Below are 21,977 nucleotides of genomic sequence, written 5' to 3'. Positions count from 1 at the left end.
GAATTTTGACGAAGTGATAAGTAATTTCATACGTCAGTTCCTGTTTATAAAGGAAGTACTGCATACTCATTGGTGAAGTTGCGTTCTTTTGCATTCCATTATTTTATATTCAGATCGTTTATTTTTGGATATTTCTTGCATGTGTAGCTTGGGGGTTATTTATAGAGTCCTGACAATAAAGACCGATTCATACAAAATAAATGAAAATAGTGTAGGGGCATTCAGTTCATTTGTTACGTTTTCTATTAAATAGCAAATGGATTGGGAAGTGCATGTTGCGTACTCTGTTAAATAGTAAAGAGATGTGGATGTGCATGTTACGTACTCTATAAAATAGATGTGGATGAGCATGTTACGTATTGCATTAAACAGATGCAGAGGTGCATGTTACGTATTCTTTTAAATAGATGGAGATGTGCATATTACGTTTTCTATTAAATGGATGTGGATGTGCATGTTACGTTTTCTTTTAAATAGATGGCGATGTGCATGTTACGTACTCTATAAAATAGATGGCGATGTGCATGTTACGTACTCTATTTAATAAATGGGGATGTGCATTTTTCGTATTCTATAAAATAGATGGCGATGTGCATGTTACGTACTCTATTAAATAAATGGGGATGTGCATTTTTCGTATTCTATAAAATAGATGGGTATGTGCATGTTACGTACTCTATAAAATAGATGGGTATGTGCATGTTACGTACTCTATAAAATAGATGGGTATGTGCATGTTACGTACTCTATAAAATAGATGGGTATGTGCATGTTACGTTTTCTGTTAAATGGATGTGGATGTGCATGTTACGTTTTATTTTAAATAGATGGGGATGTGCATGTTACATATTCTATAAAATAGATGGGGATGTGCATGTTACATATTCTATAAAATAGATAGGGATGTGCATGTTACATATTCTATAAAATAAATGGGGATGTGCATGTTACGTATTCTATTCAATATATGTGGATGAGCATGTTACGTCTTCTTTTAAATAGATGGGATGTGCATGTTACGTATTCTATAAAATATATGGGTGTGTGCATGTTACGTATGCTATAAATTAGATGGGGATGTGCATGTTACGTATTCTATTAAATGGATGTAGGTGTACATGTTACGTTTTCTTTTAAATAAATGGGGATGTGCATGTTACATATTCTATAAAATAGATGGGGATGTGCATGTTACATATTCTATAAAATAGATGGGGATGTGCATGTTACATATTCTATAAGATAGATGGGGATGTGCATGTTACATATTCTATAAAATAGATGGGGATGTGCATGTTACATATTCTATAAAATAGATGGGGATGTGCATGTTATGTATTCTATTAAATGGATGTAGATGTACATGTTACGTATTCTATAAAATAGATGGGGATGTGCATGTTACATATTCTATAAAATAGATGGGGATGTGCATGTTACATATTCTATAAAATAGATGGGGATGTGCATGTTACATATTCTATAAAATAGATGGGGATGTGCATGTTACATATTCTATAAAATAGATGGGGATGTACATGTTACATATTATATAAAATAGATGGGGATGCGCATGTTACATATTCTATAAAATAGATGGGGATGTGCATGTTACATATTATATAAAATAGATGGGGATGCGCATATTACGTATTCTGTTAAACAGCAAATGGATGGGGATGTGCATGTTACGTTTGCTATTAAATAGCAAATGGATTTATATGTACATGCTACGTATTTTATTAAATGGACGTGGATTTGCATGATACGTGTTCTGATAAATAGTAAATCGATGGGGATGTGAATGTTACGTATTCTTGTAAATAGCAAATTGATGGCGATGTGCATGTTTCGTATTTTATTGAATCGACGGGGATGTGCATGTTACGTATTCTGTTAAATAGCAAATGGATGGAGATGTGCATGTTACGTATTCTTTTAAATAGCAAATGGATGGAGATGTGCATGTTACATATTTTGTTAAATGGATGTTGATGTGGGTATTCCGTATTCTTTTAAATAGCAAATGAATGGAGATGTGCATGTTACGTATTCTTTTAAATAGCAAATGGACGTGGATGTGAATCTTACGTATTCTGTTAAATGGATGTGATGTGCATGTTACTTGTTCTTTTAAATAGCAAATGGATGGAGATGTGCATGTTACGTATTTTATCAAATAGTAAATGGACGTGGATGTGCGTTTTACGTATTCTATTAAATGGATGTTGATGTGTGTATTCATATTCTTTTAAATAGCAAATGATTGGAGATGTGTATGTTACGTATTCTTTTAAATAGAAAATGGACGTGGATGTGCATCATACGTATTCTTTTAAATTGCAAATGGATGGATATATATATATATATATATATATATATATATATATATATATATATATATATATATATATTACGTATTTTATCAGATAGTAAATGGACGTGGATGTGCATTTTACGTATTTTATTAAATGGATGCTGGTGTGCATGTTACTTATTCTATTAAATAGCAGATGCATTGCTTTCTTTTCGTGTTCAACTTTGTGTTTCATGGCATTAAAGAATCTAGGTTGTATGGAAAAAAAACCCAAGGTATTTAAATGTATATAGCAATAATATTTTCTTCAAGCTTAAATTTAAGCTTATTAGTTTACATGACCAGATATAATGATCTTTATTTTTGTAAGGTTATTGTCACGTTACCATCGTGTAATATATTCGTATAAACATTCGTGTATATTCCTGTAAACGATTGTCACGTTACCATCGTAGCGTGGGTACGTGGGAAAGCCTGCCAGTAGCTTCTCGTTAGTCGGTGGTTCTTCCCTGGGTTTTCCAGGGTTCTTCCTCCACCATTAATACTGGCCGCCATGTATAGCCTATCTTGTGCTGAAAAATGGCGTTAAACCCTAGAACAACAACAACAACAACGTTACCATCGTGTACTATATTCGTATAAACATTCGTGTATATTCCTATAAACGATTGTCACGTTACCATCGTGTAATATATTCGTATAAACATTCGTGTATATTCCTATAAACAATTGTCACGTTACCATCGTGTAATATATTCGTATAAGTATTGCTATTTTACCGGAAGGAATCTGCATCATTTCCAAATATAAGTGTTATCTCCATACAACAGAATTAAAAGTATTAGGCTTGTCTAAATTGCGAAACTTACCGAATCTATATTCATTCAAGAACATTGATTTTATTGCAAGAATTACTCCAGATTGTTAAGAAATAACGAGAATAACACAGGTGAAAGGTTTTCTCTTGCATCATCCCACAAAATCCTTTTAAGAAAATACTCTGTTTCTCCAGTAACAATATACAAGACTTCAATTTTAGATACAATTTATGAACAATACTAAAAGAAAAATTCAAAGACAAATGTTGTTTATGTTTTTTAGGATTAATTTAATCTATATACTTGAACACCGAACAAAATCAAAAACTGCTTAAGTAGATAATACCACCAACTATCGTAGGGTTTTATCTTCTTAATTTCAGGAATTCTGTAAAGGCCATTAGTTCCAATATAGGTTCCGTTTTTTAGTATCCAGTTCGAAATTCAGATTGTTTTCTCCATTATGTAGAGAAAAAAGCAAAATGATTTTGAGATTTAGAATACGAGTAAATAATTGAACTTAAAATTTGTATTGAACGATAACTGCTGGCAGTCTGGGATCCTCACTACACTTATAACTATGTGTTATGATTCCCCAGGTCAGAACATGGGATTATTCCTTATAAACTGGGTATTATGCGATTATTCCTATCTTAAATATCAGGCTAAACAGTGAAGCATAAGTAAGCGTATATACGCGTGAGATGCTCATTGTTGATTTATCTTTTAATGGCATATTTACCCAAATGTAATGTTTGATTTTATCTTTTGATGGCATATAGTGTACCCAAATGTAAAGTTTGATTTTATCTTTTGATGGCTTATAGTGTACCCAAATGTAAAGTTTGATTTTATCTTTTGATGGCATATAGTGTACCCAAATGTAATGTTTGATTTTATCTTTTGATGGCATATAGTGTACCCAAATGTAAAGTTTGATTTTCTCTTTTGATGGCATATAGTGTACCCAAATGTAAAGTTTGATTTTATCTTTTGATGGCTTATAGTGTACCCAAATGTAATGTTTGATTTTATCTTTTGATGGCATATAGTGTACCCAAATGTAAAGTTTGATTTTATCTTTTGATGGCTTAAAGTGTACCCAAATGTAAAGTTTGATTTTATCTTTTGATGGCATATAGTGTACCCAAATGTAAAGTCTGATTTTATCTTTTGATGGCTTATAGTGTACCCAAATGTAAAGTTTGATATTATCTTTTGATGGCATATAGTGTACCCAAATGTAATGTTTGATTTTATCTTTTGATGGCATATAGTGTACCCAACTGTAATGTTTGATTCTTATCTTTTGATGGCATATAGTGTACCCAAATGTAATGTTTGATTCGTCGCCTTAGGTTTTCAAACTGTTTATACTTCTCGAAAACTATTTCAGTTGTTTACTTTAAAGTTGTTGTTTTTCAGATCGACTTGTTTTGTTTGATTAAATTTATTTATGTGAAAATTAATTATTTGTTTTTATTGTATACTTGACGTTGAAGACTTTCTGTTGACTGACAAGACCACGTGGTTTGCATCTAACTTTGAAAGACTTTTGGTTGACTGACAAGGCCACATGAAGTGTATCTAACTTTGAAGATTTTTTTGTTGACTGACAAGGCCATATGGTGTTTATCAAACTTTGACGTCTTTTTGTTGACTGACAAGGCGATTTTGGTGTGTATCTTCTAGTCAATTATAATGTTCTTATTGCAATATTTGACACTTGCAAACTAACTTTTATCTCAGTTTGTCACTGATATACAAACCAACGTTTATCTCTATTTTCATTATCATTGCCATCATTTTGTTATTTTCGAAACTTTTTTCATCTGAATCAATAAATAGTTTGCAAACTGAAAGACATATATCATTCATTATTTATTTGTTCCATTAATATTTTGTTGTGTTTGATTCTCGTTTTTATATAGCATTGTCATCAGAACCAATATGATAAAAACTATGATTTTGTTCTTTTCTTTATGGCTTCCAAACCGATATTGTATTTTTCTGTGAATAAACTTTTTTTTATTCGCAGTAAACGTGAATTAAGCGTAGAGAGAGAGAGAGAGAGTAACATGTGTCCGCCTGTGTAAAGGGAGTCAAATTATGCCATCCTGAAATTGTCAGTGTATGAGAGTATTAAATTTTGTTGAATAGAACACCACATAAATAGTTGGGAACGTGAATGCTCTATTAGGGGTCCCGAGCACCCGAGTGGTTTAAGGCGTTCACCTTTACATATCACTCAAACACCTTTCCTCCGTCCGCGTTAAGTTCGAGTCATGGACTTTGGTATGTGATAAAGCTAGCCAGTAATTTCTTGTGGGTCGATGGTTCTTCTCGGGATCTTTACGAGTTCTTCCTCCACCCAGTATACTGTCCGCCATGTATATCCCGCAACGTGCTGAAAAATGGCATTTAAACCCCCAACCCCCACAAGCATCTACCGATAGGGATAAGGTGATTCCTATGTAAACCGAGTTGAATTAGAATACTGCCTTCACTGTTTATACAGTATCTTGCAAAGTTCGATGTTTCTCAAAATCAAATTAGTTTACTATAGATTGGATATATCCGAACCACAGTCTTGTCAGTAAAGTCTGACTGTCGAGAGAAAAATTCATTAACGTGAGTAAAGTCGTTGTCTGTACAAGCTCTCGATTTAAAATTCTGCATAAGAAACACATAATTATACATATATTTTTTTTTTCCATTTCGAGCAACTTCATTCGTCGGCATCTTTACGTATAAAGGTCAAACACATATGATAACAGCACTTGCAAAAGAACATAATGGAATAAAAGCTAAGCACACAATTACTACAATGCAGAGGGCAAAGGTGCAAGGTACGTAAGAAATTTGAATGTTGTTTGAAGATTATACATCTGTTGGTAGGTCAGTACGTGTTATTGATCCCGAACACTTAAAAGAATTTTCTCTGATCTGTACTAATAAACACATCCATATTTGAAATGGATTTAGTATGGTTGGAAAAAACAAGGGACATTATTGTGAATTGATCTGTTAGGTGTTTGGAAGTCAAGCCGTTCACGGCCTCCCACATTAAACAGCATGTATATTTAGATAATGCATTTTGAAATACCGATAAAACTGAGCTAGCTAAGATTATCATAAGTGAGAGTACATAGTGAAAATTTTAAATTATGCGCATACTGCGATTTTGTATTTACTCGGGTCTATCAAAACAAGTCTTTGGCCGACTGCATCAAAATGTTAGAAGACTAATTATTATGTCGAAGAATGAAAGCATTATACAAGATTTTCTTAGCATGGATTTGAAGGAAGGAAGGAAGGAACAAATGGTTAAAGATCTTGTCTAAATAATGCATAGAAATGTACAGTTCTCGACTCTTACAACTGTCTCATTGTTTAGTTAAGAGACAGTCTAAAGTAATACACAGAAATGTACAGATCTCGACTCTAACAACTGTCTCATTGTTCAGTTTAAGAGACAGCTTAGTGTAAACAAGTTTAACGTCTTTTTTTTTAGAAAATAGGAACATAGATTTGGTCTGGCCCGTTTGGAGACTAGGCTTGTTGGCATACAACAATCATAGAAATTAGTAATCTCTAAGTGCAGACTTATTTCATTTTGTCAACATTTATTCCAGCAAACTAAAATGTACTATCATCTGCGTGCATGCTTACGTCAGCTTGTTATATATATATATATATATATATATATATATATATATATATATATATATATATATATAACAAAAATGAGCTTGTTTAATATAGTCAGATAGCTTACCACTGACTACAGCAAATAGTTTTCTTCTTTGTATGTCTAAAACAATAGTAATTAAGTACCCTTACTTCCATAAATCTTAGGTTTTCGCCAAAGAATGGGTTGAAGGTATCCATGGGTATATGAGGAGAGGAAGTACATGTCCATATGATTTTTCATAAGAATAGAGAGTGCGGCATAGTCCACTTAGAAAAAAGGTACAGTGGACTGCATGTGTTGTACATGCTGGAAATGAGCACAAAAATACAGGTCGGCAAGAATGACTTGTCAGTTTTATCTTTCATCAGCTTAGTCCACGTGAGAAAAAGGTATAATAGTTTGCATACATTATACACGCTGGACGACAGATTCTCTTCAAATTATGCATGCAGCATGAACATACAGCAATACCTATTTCCTGATTGGAACCAGATTCTTAGCATTGTTCCAGTGAATGAATAAACCAAAACAAGTACGGATATTTGCGATTTATTCCGTCTTTCTCTTGCTATATGGGTGATGGAAATGGCTGTCTTTTTCCAGTACTATACCTTTCAATGTTAAAAATGAGGCCATTTCACGTGAAACGAACCACCCCTTCCAGACTCGACCCTGCCACTACCTCAGTCCATTTAGAACAACAGTCACGGTTTCACCCGTATACCGTAAGTATACGCATTCTTGGCATTAATATTAATCAAATGAATGTTTGAATTTTTCGAAAATTAACACGACTTATTAACGGTTGCGAGTGTTACAGACGTGTACGTGAAATATGTTGGTAACAATATCAGTGTACGCCGCTTTTGGTTAGTGGTTGTGCTGTTGGTGAGCTAAGTAGGAATATACGGGCATAATGGATATTGATCAAACTATATACCTACATATTTTGTAGCAACAGACCGGAACACCTTAATTTTCATGTATTGTACCGGCAATCAGTCATTTTCCATGAAAGCATCAAACAGTTAGACGAATTAAACTTGTGAGATTATGTTTGGCGACCATTGATCAAAGATTAAAAAAATCGACTCCACTTATGTAGAAGCGAAATTTTAATGCAGATGTACAATACATGGGTAGTAGGTGTCGTACACGTTACAGCGGCAATAGTGTGCGACTCATTATTATAGAGTAGGTGTCGTACACGTTACAGCGGCAATAGTGTGCGACTCATTATTATAGAGTAGGTGTCGTACACGTTACAGCGGCAATAGTGTGCGACTCATTATTATAGAGTAGGTGTCGTACACGTTACAGCGGCAATAGTGTGCGACTCATTATTATAGAGGAGGTGTCGTAAACATTACAGCGGCAATAGTGTGCGACTAATTATTATTGAGTTGGTGTTGTATACATTTCATCGACTGCAGTGTGCGATACATTATTATTGAGTTGGCGTCATACACATTTCAACAACTGCAGTGTGCGATACATTATTAATGAGTTGGTGTTGTATACATTTCAACAACTGCAGTGTGCGATTCATTATTATTGAGTTGCTGTTGTACACATTTCAACTACTGCCGTATGTGATACATTATTATTGAGTTGCTGTTGTACACATTTCAATAACTGCACTGTGCGATACATTATTATTGAGTTGCTGTTGTACACATTTCAACTACTGCCGTATGTGATTCATTATTATTGAGTTGCTGTTGTACACATTTCAATAACTGCAGTGTGCGATACATTATTATTGAGTTGCTGTTGTACACATTTCATCGACTGCAGTGCACGACTTCTGCTTATGTAGTGGGTGTCACACTTGTCAGCGATTATATTACAGGATTTGTGGATATTTAATCCTCAAAAGAGGTTTGTTTTACACTGGTGTCATTTTCTGTGATTGATGCCAACATCTCGAAGTGTAGATCTTCCGTATATAGTACATAGTGCAGTAGCGTCCAGAAGTGATTTCGTAAGCAGAACTATCTTATTGTTATGATAGATCCAAAGCGAACTGCAAATCCAATTTAGGGACGCTTAAGTGACAACACAGTCGCTTCTTTAATTACCATGGAAACCGTGGCTATGCATGAATAGCTAGTCAAGAAATTTAGGTGTTGCAACACGTCCATAGGTTTCCAATATAAAACGCAACTTTTGGAAAATACGCAGTTGTTATAACACTGGTATAAGTGATTTAAGCATGTTTCTTTTTGAAAGTCACATTCGATCTATCAATGCACGTTTAGCAGGCGAGACATATTTTTGCCGCAGAACTCTTGTCAAACTATGGTGCCATCTTGAATATCTGACAATGAATTTTACAATTGAAATCGATGTCAAATGTCAAAAATACTGTTCTATCCTGAAGTAATTGATATATATATATATATATATATATATATATATATATATATATATATATATATATATATATATATACACGCACTTAAACAGACGTTACTGACTTCCAAAAATAAACAAACGTAATACCTTCACATAAGAAATTCAGCAGGAAAATTCGGAACGTGTTGCAGTAAACATTCTAGGAGGACCTAATAGTTGAATGCTATGAATAAACCTTTACTCGATGTAATATTAAAACCAATTTCATAGGTGATTTTATTTGTTTTTATAACCAGATTCCAGACATCGTGAAACGATGGATCAGCACTCGCTGCCTTGGATACCTCGTACTCATACACCAATATTTCGCATGAGCTTGGAAAAGAAGGAGTGATATTTTGTCAAAATAAAAACAATTAAAATATATATTCCCAATTCAGTCTTTAATTTAAAACTAAGTCCCTTGAACTAGTACGTGAGCACAGTATATTGTACTGTAATTGAAAATACAAAATACAGAAAAAGGCACGGCTATGGACACCAAGGAGGCACCAAATTATGATCTGTTAGTCACTGGGTACATGGAAGAGACATTATTCGAAAGATTAATTGATAAACACGGGCGCAAAATAGGGAATTATTGAAAACACAATAGTAATTATTTTTCGACGACTGCTTCATAATATATATATATATATATATATATATATATATATATATATATATATATATATATATATATATATCTGCAGAGGAATTCTTCCATTAACTGAATCACTTATTTTTAGACGACTGCTTCATAATATGGAATTTAAAAAAAATGATATATCTGCAGAAGAATTCATCCATGAACTTAATCACTTATTTTCATTTTGAAAAAAGTAACACATACCTAACTCTGTTTTAAACCTTGTCTTGCAAGCATAAATGTGAACATGCCTTTTATTCTTGAATCAAAAGAGATATAAGCGGTATAGGACAAGGATACACAAGAACACACTTCTCTGGCAAAACTACCCAGAGGCAAATTACCCAGACGCAAAACTACCCAGAGGCAAATTACCCAGAGACAAATTACCCAGAGGCAAAACTATCCAGAGGCAAATTACCCAGAGGCAAAACTACCCAGAGGCAAAACTATCCAGAGGCAAATTACCCAGAGGCAAAACTACCCAGAGGCAAATTACCCAGAGGCAAAACTACCCAGAGGCAAAACTACCTGGGGGAAAAACTACTCAGAGGAAATTATCACAATATCGAGTAAATACTGTGAGCGAAATGAAATTAATCCAATAAGGGAGATAACCGTGAAAAGAACACACTTCTCTGGCAAAACTACCCAGAGGCAAATTACCCAGACGCAAAACTACCCAGAGGCAAATTACCCAGAGACAAATTACCCAGAGGCAAAACTATCCAGAGGCAAATTACCCAGAGGCAAAACTATCCAGAGGCAAATTACCCAGAGGCAAAACTACCCGGAGGCAAATTACCCAGAGGCAAAACTACCCAGAGGCAAAACTACCTGGGGGAAAAACTACTCAGAGGAAATTATCACAATATCGAGTAAATACTGTGAGCGAAATGAAATTAATCCAATAAGGGAGATAACCGTGAAAAGATTATCCCATCATCAAGGATTACCCCATCATCGAATCGAACTACTTCAGTTACTACTTATAACCCACGGAACAATAATATCTCCCCTATGGTACGAACATTTGAACAATTACTTCGACTTAGTGATCAATGAGAAATGTTCTGGAAAGTATGAAAATTATTATTATTAAAGGACAACCCACAACTTTGAAATAAATTCTTACCTGGTCTAAATTTTAACTTCACTGCAAGAAAAGCATGGGTAACTAGACGTCGAGCAAGTAGATGGAAAACATGTCCTCAGTGCCGTCGCAAGTTGCGCTGGACGAAATTTCGCCCCGGCGAGCGTCTTCTTCAGAGCCCCCCCCCCCCACAAAAAAATATGCCGCAAACTCCGCGAAATGTTACCCCACCCACCCCCAACCCGGGCTTGGCGCCCAAGGTAGTCTCCTGTATCATCCAACGCCTACGAGGGCCCAGCTTGTCCTTATTTCATGGAAAGGATCTATTTAAATTTTAGAATGGTAATATACTTAAAGTTAAACAGGACACGGACTGTGCTTTATACACTGATATGTCTGAAATGTGATGGCTTTTACAAAGGCTAGACAATAGCTGAACTTAGAAAGAGAATGATAGGACATAGCAAACAAGAACAGATCTCAAATCATTAAAAGTTAATAAAAATCGACATAAATGTCCAGGAGGAAACTTCAAAGGCATTTATCTTTATAGATTATTTACTGACAATGAATATTTAAGAGAAGAAAAGGAAATTTTGTATCATCTGCGTGTTACAAGCAGAACTTGGTATTTTTAAGTATTCGAGATTCATGAAAAATTACAACGGAATGCTTTATGCTTTGTATCAATGCCCTGATATATTTCCATTACATGGCATAGCAAATCTATATTGGTTGTTTGAAATTTGTATAGACCATTTTGTACTTTATGTCAGTACAATGATGCACTTTCGTGACAGTTTGTATTGTACTGTACAGGGTCGATCTTGAGTTCCTGTCTTTTGTTTCTCGTTTTCTTTTACTGAAGCAAAGACTGTGAAGGGTGTTTAGTGATTTCTTAAGACTTTGAATTGTGTTTTTGTATACAAGTGTATAAATGATATACCACAAGATGTATAAATATTTTATTAAAAGGAACAGAGGCTTGCCGAGTTTCCTTTTGAATTAAAACTTTACACAGCGAGTGGTATATCATTGATACAGCGTACATACTATACATATATTTTATTTATATCCAAATACACATATTTGAACTTTGAATGGAGTTACGATATGGTCCAGGCAGTTGTGTATTGACCGAGTGAATGAACTCTTCACATCCCTGCGAGTGTGCCCGCTACAGAATGTAGTTCTACGATTTTTCATGTTGTTCACAATCACATATGCAAATTGATAAGTTGATTGTTTTCTTTTTGAAGTAAGAGAAATCATTAAAGGTCTAAAGAAATCAAAAGCATCGGGCCATGATCAAATTTGCAATGAACATTTGATCTATGGCAGCGACTACCTCATCGAGTGTATGACAATTTTATTTACTCGGATGATTGATCAATCTTACATACCTGTAGATTGCAAAAAAGGGTTAGTAATACCACTGTACAAAGGTAACAGAAAATCAAAGAACTCCCTCGAAAGTTACAGGCCTGTTACTTTACTGCCTGTTATCTACAAAACCTTTGAGAAAATTATTCATGAACGTTTGGTAACTTGGCTCAAAGATACTAATTCTAGTATACCCAGTTCACAACAACATGGTTACCAAAAAGGTTTAGGCTGCACAACAGCGAGTTTTGTGCTGTTGCAATCAGTACAATATAATGTAAACATGGGTTCACGGGTTTTTGCTGCTTTTCTTGATACAAAAAAGGCATTTGATACCGTGTGGCACGAAGGACTGCTTTTTAAATTATTCACGTTGGGAATTACGGGTAAATCCCTTTTGATATTTTTTAACATGTATACAAATTTACAGAGTAAAGTTCTTGTAAATGGGCAATTTTCAGATTGGTTCTCAATTGGCCAAGGAGTGAGACAAGGGGGTGTTTTGTCAACCTTGATGTACACAATATTTATAAATGACTTGCTGCTACAGTTAGAAAATAGTGGATTTGGAGCAAAGATTGGATCCTTAGCTGTGGGAAATCCAACCCTAGCTGATGATATTTCACTTTTGGCTATATATCCTAGCAATCTACAAAAGCTGTTAGATATAGCATACGACTACAGTAATAAGTGGCGATTCGAGCTTAGTGTTACAAAGTCATACATTATCATTTTCGGACCCCAATACAAGAATTTTATCAATATGAAATGGTATCTTGGCCCGTCATGTTTGCCGGTCACCGATTCGGCAACACACCTGGGTCACCGGATTAACTCAAAGCTGACGTCGCATGACGCAATACTCGATGCATGCAAGAAAGGGAAAAAATCTTTTCACGGTCTGTTTGGTATTGGCATTAAACCGAATGGTTTAAATCCTTTGGTTGCTGCAAATGTAATTAAAAAGGTAATTTTCCCTTCAATGTTTTATGGAAGTGAATTATGGTGTAACATTTCAAAAAGTGACCTCGCTTTATTGGATAAAACTCTGAGGTATTTTGCCAAACATTTACAAGGTTTTCCAATACATACAAGATCAGACATTGCCCTGGGAATGCTAGGATGGACATCAGCGCAGTCCGAAATTGATAGAAGAAAATTGATGTTTTTACACAGATTGTGTTTGATGCCTAACAATGTACATACTAAACGTGTGTTTAACGTTGCGTTATTTCACTTCATTCTGAGCGGATGCATGTCAAGCTGCGGGTTAATTTCAAATTTATATTATACCTCAAAGAAGTTTGACTTGCTCGGGTATCTAACTGATTATTTACATTATTCTGAAATTCCAGATAAACATAATTGGAAAGAAATTGTAAGGTCAAAAATTGTTGGTCTTGAAAATAGCCTCTGGAGAGTTCGTATGTCTAATCAAGCAGATTTTGATAGATTCTCTTCGATACACGAATACTTACGACCTGCCTCAGTGTGGCAGTCGGCTAAAACTAGACAACACACTAAGGTATTTACATATGTAGCTAAACTATGGGCTGCTGTTCCACAAACACAGCTTGATATGTGTATTAGATGTGGGAATGTTTATACAGACTTGATACTTCATTGTTGTGTTAGTTGTCCTTATATGTCGAACTTTCGAAATTCTTTCTGGGATTTCCTTACTGATAAATTTCCCCTGAGCCTGCACATTACGTTATTTAATGCAGAAGATGAGCTGCAACTACAATATCTTTTAGGTAAAAGGTTACCATCAGGAGTAATCGACAAAGAAAACTCCAAGCTATTCGTCCTGTATGCAGCATACTTTGTCATGCAGTGTGCAGCTATCTTCTGTAAATAAGGTACTGAAACTTGCAACTTATGAGTTGCCGAACACTTTGTTGATTGATATTGTGTAAGAATTTGTATTCCAATATAGAATTTTTTTTTTTTTTTTTTTTTTTTTTTTTTTTAATTGATTGTATTCAGATGATTTATTCTTATATCATGTAATCTTCCATGGAAGGAAATAAAGATGATGATGATGATGATGATGAACTTTGAATGGAGTTACGATATGGTCCAGGCAGTTGTGTATTGACCGAGTGAATGAACTCTTCACATCCCTGCGAGTGTGCCCGCTACAGAATGTAGTTCTACGATTTTTCATGTTGTTCACAATCACATATGCAAATTGATAAGTTGATTGTTTTCTTTTTGAGTTTCTATTTTTTTTTTCTTCACATTTATTAAATCAATATAAAACACACTCATGATTTAAACATGAAATAGGGTTTTTATGAAGAAAGTAGTGCACTGTAAAGACGGTTAGCTTCTTGTACACTGAACCTGAACTGTCACGTACTGGAGTATGGAAATTAGCGTGGAATAGAAACTAAGCAAAATGACGAGCCAACAAGAGGTAATTAAAATATTTTAATATATTGACAGTTCATCTATGTCATTATTCTGCTTTAATTAACATTTCTAAAGACTATACAATTCTCTCCCCCCCCCCCTTTTGGACAGTTTGGCGAAAATCCATGAAACGAGAATAGAGGATTTTTGCTTGCGTAATACCACAATGTCTCTGGACCTATGAAGAATGATGGTAAATGTTAAGTCAAACCGACCAAAGGAAGAGAGAGAGAGAGAGGGAGAGAGATCTATGGTCGGTAGTTATATTTTAATGACATCTTGTTGGTTCGTCGTTTCGCTTAGATTCTATTCCACTCTAATTTGCTTGCGCCTGTATGAACTGATGAGTGTTTAGTATTCAAGAATCAATGTGTCTGTAGGCATAGTTCTCTACTTTATTCATTAAAACATTCTTTCACAAATAAATCGTAGTTTAACTTATATTGATTTAATCAATGTGAATAAAAATATAAACTAAAAATGAAAACAATCAACTTATTAATATGAAAAGGTGATTGTGAATAGGCATAAAAAGACATAACTACATTCTGTGGCGGACACACTCGGCAGGGATATGAGTTCATTCACCCAGTCAATACACAGTTACCTCTCATCAATCTAACTCAGTTCAGATGGTAAATAGACGTATTTGTATGTGATAGAAATAAAATATATGTATAGTATGTACGCTGTATAAATGATATACCACTCGTTGTATAAAGTTTTCATTAAAAGGAAACACGGCAAGCCTCGTTTCCTTGTACCGAAAAATGTATACATCTCGTGGTATATAGCATTGATACAAGATATATAATAATAATAATAATAATAATAATAATAATAGTGTTTATTTGTAATACAGGCCACTGGCCCAAGATATATATCCATACATTATGCGGTACAAGAACATTATATAGAGGGTAACAAAAAAACATCGTATCTATTGGAAGTGATATACATGAAAGTAATCATTTTTGCATTTTTCGAATTGGGTGAGATTCCAATTTATTTTACACAGTAATCACACAACGAATTTAAGGGTAACCCTAAAACCTGCATGGAGCAAGTTTTGTGATATTGATCGAGAGTCTTATGAAGCAGGTGTCGTTGATAAGACGGTTTCTCTAATCTTGAACGCTTTTATAGTAAATATTGCTGAGTTAATCATCAGAATTTTACCAGTATCATTTTGTATAAAAGACCTAAATTTTTCTGAAGTTGGATTTTTATATACAAAGGTGGGTAAATATTTTCTTCGTATTTATGCATATAGCAGACAAGCAGTAATAAAATGAAATTCATTTTCGATGTTACTGTTACAAATTTGACACATTCTTTCCTCGGAGCAAATGCTTTCATATCTTCTCGTGTTACCTCTGATTGGTAAGTTCCCAACTCTTAGTATAGTGATTATATGACAAAAAATGACTATCTCTCAGCAATTTCACATATCTTTGACAACTGAATTCTACTAACAATGACCTATAGAAACGCAATCTTTCCGTCGACTTAACATCATCCTGCAGCTTTTGCCTAAACATATATATATACTCACATCTCTGGCTGAACAATCTAAAAACATATGTTTTCATCATTTACGCCCTGAGTACACCAAACACTGCCAAATCCAAATCTAAATAGAAGCTTTTAAACATTGTTAGCGCTGCAATCTCCCCCTCCCCCAATCTTAACTGTAAATTTTAGCATTGTTTAGGATATTTGTCTCCCGGCATTTTTAGTATTCTTAGCCAATATTTCAAAATACGTTTATATCTAATACACCGCATACTAATTCCTCCTAATTCGTTATATAAGAATGCATTTGGAGTAAACATAGATGTACCATGAATATATTTGCAAAATGACAACTGACCATTTTCAATATCATTGGCATCGTAAAAAACCCCAAACCTCAGCTCCGTAGTCAAGGATCGGTGCCCTCTTCGCGTCAAACAGACGAAGCAATCAAGTTAGGGGTAATCTGCCAAATTGTAAAAGATTTTGCTTCAATATAAACACAGCCTTCAGCGCCTGCAAGGATAGAATTTACTGGCACAAATACCAAGAGGTTTTTTTTGTTGTTGAAGAAAATATGCATACTAAATACTTATAATATGATTCAATCTTTGCCTCTGTATGGCCACAGTACCTTATTTCGTAACTTCTGAGATAGACACCTCTGCAAAATACAAGCACTCTTGGTTTTTCCATAATCACTTTAAATTTCCACTTTGAGCAAAATGTATGCAGCCTGTTGAGCACATTTTGCAACTGGTGAGCAGTGTGAGCAAAGACAGCTAAATCGCCTGCATACTATAGTAGAAATAGTGTTATGGTTTCCACCGACACTCCCCTGTTTCTTTCAGCTAATAAAGGGTTTCAAATCGTTCGAAAATAAAGAAAAGGGTAAAGGCGATAAAACACAACCTCAGAGTACGCCTAAAGGGCAACTAAAAACATCGGTAATAAGGTTTTTGGACTTAACACATGTTTTTACATCATTATAAAGTGGCCTGTTAATTCTTAACATTTTTCCACTAATATTTTCACTAACTAGTTTTTGGTACAGTAAACGTCTCCATCCCATCCAAGGCTTTTTCATAGTTAATAAGTACAGCATAGAATCTACCCCTACGTTTTCATACTTATTAAAAAAATTATTGTATATAATATAAACATATTATCTGCTGTAGAATACCCCGCTTTAAATCCTGCTTGCTCTTCGCCCAGTAATTCGTTTTCTTCCACCCTTAATTTATCCTATTTTTTAAAACTGATATACACACTTTGGTTATTACAGTAGGTAGACTAATACCTCTGTAACTGGAGGGTTCATTCGCATCCCCTTTCTTCAAAATTGATATGATGAGAGCCGTTGACCAATATTCTGGATAATATCCATCATCTAATAATCTATTAAATAATATTGTTAATATTTGTGATATTATGCTACCCGTACATATAAAGAAATCGCTGGATAAAGCATCGATTCCTCCAGCTTTGTCATGTTTCAGTTTACTCTATGCTAGGCGCACCTCCTCTTCAGTGACTGTTCTATCTAAAGTCTCATGAATTAGTTGAATGCTTTCATTTTCCTGTATCTCGTCAACACAGCTGGAAAAATTAAATAATTCTAAACAATATTCATACCACATTACAAACGTGATACTGCTTTGCATGCCACTACCTGAGTTCTTTACAAGACGCCAGAAAAGCTGTATATTTTTAGAGTATAATGCAGATAAAAGACTATTTTTTGGTTTTAATTTATATTATTTTTGCTTGCTTCTTGTAAGAGATTTGTATATATATATATTTCTATAAAATTTATAATGTTCAAATGATTCACGTGTGCCTTTTAATCTGAACTGTCTTAGATATCTTAAGGCATTGTTTCTGGCGGTTATGCAATCCGTGGCAAACCAAGGCTGTCATTTAACAGTTCTTCTTGGAGATGTCACATCTACGTTTTGTTCTCTATTGGTTGTCTTCACTGTGCTTGCTGCATCATGGTAAATATAAGTAATTGTTTCGACGCATTCATTAAGATTAAGTTTGTTATTGTTTATATTATTTAAAATCTTATAAGTATTTGAGTCAATAGATCTTTGCAATTTTGTATAAAAGATAGATCTTTTTCCTTTTTCCATACGTATTTTTTTTCGTCACTCCTCTAGACAGTTTCTCTCTTAAGCCAGATATATTCCATACCAAACAACTTAACACAGAAGTAGAACCGCTCTCCTCATACACATCTTGTAGGCCTCGGCCCGAGTCCTATCATGTGTCTACAAGAACAACATCATTTCTAATCTCATCAAATACGTACGTGTAACCGTCTATTATTAGCTTGTCTTATTTGTAGAAGGCCATTTTACCTTGTTCTATAACTTTTTCAATGTTGGCTAGAGGATGGCAAGAGCTGTTCTCACCCTGAACGGAAAATCTTCAGCTACATGTGCGTTAACTGGTCTGCTAACGGCCGCTGTATCCTCATCCTCAGACGTGGTCATCGTGGCTGCGTCGCGAAAAAATCTCTCTCTCTCTTTCTCTCTCTCTCTCTCTCTCTCTCTCTCTCTCTCTATATATATATATATATATATATATATATATATATATATATATATATATATATATATATACATGAGAGTGAGAATTTAATGATATCCTGTTGAATTGCATACATACATACATACATATATATATATATATATATATATATATATATATATATATATATATATATATATATATATATATATATATATTATTTCTCTTTTTCTTACAGATCTGGATAGCGTATAATCTGGAACCCCTCTCCATGTTGTGGGGAAATTTTCATGCGTTCGATGGCATTTTCAACTGGACGTGGTCCTATCGTCGTGATGCTGATGTTTATAATCCATACGGTTATTTCAGAAACACTACTGAAAAGGAGAAGCAAGAAATGACCAAGCATTTAAAGTCCAGTAATTATTTCAGAGAGAAAAATAAAACGGGCCTTATTATAAACAGTAACTGTAACGATGACGCAAGGAGATACAAACTTGTGCATGAGCTAAGTAAGTATGTAGATATAGAATGGTACGGGGGTTGTGGGTTAAAATGTCCAGATGATTACCGGTCATGTGACGTTTTGAATACCAAATATAAACTTTATTTTGCATTTGAAAATGCTCACTGTAGAGATTATATATCTGAGAAGTTCTGGAGACGCCACACATATCATCAGATTCCAGTCGTCGCATGGAAGATTGATTACAAAGGTATGGTACCCCCTAATTCTTACATAAATGTGTTTGATTTCCCGGACTTGAATTCAGCAGGAAAATACATTGCACACGTGGCAAAAAATGAGACGTTATTTAACAGCTACTTTGATTGGATGACGGACTACACAGCTGACGGCGGTTACTGCGGAATGTGCAGAGTTTGCAGGGCGCTTCACACCAAAAACAGATCTGCTCAGGTCTATGAAGATTTTAATGGATGGCTGACAGACGACTCTTGTAAACCGGCTTCAGTGAGTAGAGAATCCAAACATTTAATTTTGGAAAATCGCAGCAGGAAACACACACACACACACACACACACACGATTTGGGTAATGATGATATTAACTTGATGGAGGTCAGCTATACGAGGATTATGATATGTCGAACAAACAAACAAGTGAACGTTTTCATTTAATTATGCATATCTAGCATAGGCTTAATAACAAGTTATCTCTCGCATGCATCAATGGAAACCTAAGTTTATCGTCGTATCATAGGCTTAATAGCAATTTATCTCCCCTCTAGCATGCATCAAATGGAAACCGTTGTTTCATAGGCTTAATGGCAAGTTATCTCCCCTCTAGCATGCTTCAAATGGAAACCATTGTTTCATAGGCTTAAAGGCAAGTTATCTCCCCTCTAGCATGCATCAAATGGAAACCGTCGTATCATAGCCTACTAGTGTGCATATAATAATTGTTTTTACAGCATGTGCATCGAGTTATTCCTAGCATAATAATCATTCCAAATTAGAGAAAGTATATTTAAGCGCCAAATGAGACAAAATAAAATAAAATAAAATAAAAATAACGTTTCAAATTTATCACACAAGGTGATGAATTTACAAGTCGATGAATCTCCCGAACGGCATTTCTGTCGGTCTCATTATTACATATGAAATAGATCTTTGAAAACTCGGTTTAATTATTTTAAAATATTTTTTTTTCTTCTTTTTTTTCCATTCATCTCTGTAATAAAGATATTTTCTTACATTTCAGATCATACGATTTGCACAGAGGTCTATCGACCGACTGATATTTGATGGGAAAACGGGTATTTTTAACACAAAATTTTTGGAAACTTCTTGATACCTCATGAAAATGTATTAATGTTTATAATTTCGACCTTTGAGCATAATATAGTCCCTTTGCATATATAGATGTGTGTGGAGACTTTTATATATTTATTGAAGTACTGTAAACGTCAAGAAGAAAGCACTTCTAACCAAAATCTGGCTAAATTACTACCTCATCAATTCTGTCTTTATGTACTTTAAACAATGTTTACAAATGGACGTGATATTAAAATAAAACGATGAGAGCGTGTACATATATTAGATCATAAACATTTATTACAATTGTCCAGTGTTTAAACTTTTACATTTCTCCTCATTTTAAATCTGTGCAATCACTTGAAACAACAAATGACTTTATGAAAACTGCTTGAAAACGATTCAAAATGTCTTGTTCTATAAGAGCCAAAAGATTTGGTATGAGAGTACATATTTTCCATTAAAATTAATACCGAATATTTTTTAATCTTTTTTAAATAAAGGCAAAAATGTATTGGTTTCTTTCTTTTTTTTAAATATGTCTAAAACGGTATCACACATGAATAAAGAATACCAATAGAAAACGGTATCACACAGGAATAGAGAATACTAATATAAAACAGCATCACACAGGAATAGAGAATACCAATATAAAACGGTATCACACAGGAATAGAGGATACTAATATAAAACGGTATCACACAGGAATAGAGAATATCAATATGAACAGCTCGCACAAAGGAAAGGAGAATGCCAATATAAACAGTTAGCACACAGGAATGGATAATGCCAATACAAACAGCTACCTTGACTCATACAGCATCTTTCATAAAGTATGCATGCACCCTTTAAAAAAGTACAGGTCGTTAGAAGCTTAATGTATAAATGTTTGCGAAGTTTTTATTTAATATCGAAAACAGACAACGAATGTCGTATATGTTAATTCCCTTAATTATTCAGAACGAATGCTATATATCCGTATATGTTAATTACCCTAACTATTCATAACGAATGACTTATATTCATATGTTAATTCCCATAAAAGTTCACAACATATGCCTTATTCTATATGTTAGTTTCACTAACTATTCACAACGAATGTCATGACCGCTCCGGTGGCCTAGTGGTTAGAGCGTCCGCCTCGGATGCGGGAGGTCGTGGGTTCGATCCCCGGCCGAGTCAACGACTTACAAAAATGGTACTACCAGCTTTCTCGCTTGGCGCTCAGCATAAAGAGGTTAGTGTTAGGACTGGTCGGCCTGGTGTCAGGATAATGTGACTGGGTGGGACATCATGCTACATGTCTGCGACATGATGCCCCAGTACTAGACGTCACTATAAACTGCCAGACTGCAGACATAGCGATATGGCTGAAAAAAATGT

The 21,977-nt window shown here is 34.5% G+C and overlaps 1 protein-coding gene across 1 annotated transcript in view; it reads left to right on the top strand.

Moving 5' to 3' along the window:
- LOC149777202 (lewis-type alpha-(1,3)-fucosyltransferase-like) overlaps positions 1-21,108 on the top strand; it is a 28,723-nt gene extending 7,615 nt beyond the window's left edge. Inside the window, exons 2-3 of the mRNA XM_089941907.1 lie at positions 19,058-19,792; positions 20,542-21,108. Coding sequence (XP_089798033.1) covers positions 19,058-19,792; positions 20,542-20,631 — 825 coding nt within the window. The 3' untranslated portion in view covers positions 20,632-21,108. The remainder of the gene's footprint in view (positions 1-19,057; positions 19,793-20,541) is intronic.
- The last annotated feature ends 869 nt before the right edge of the window (positions 21,109-21,977 follow it).

The sequence above is a fragment of the Sinohyriopsis cumingii genome, chromosome 18, assembly GCF_028554795.1.
Source record: "Sinohyriopsis cumingii isolate HCF-2022 chromosome 18, ASM2855479v2, whole genome shotgun sequence".
NCBI lineage: Eukaryota > Metazoa > Mollusca > Bivalvia > Unionida > Unionidae > Sinohyriopsis > Sinohyriopsis cumingii.
This window is presented reverse-complemented; position numbering and strand designations above follow the sequence as displayed.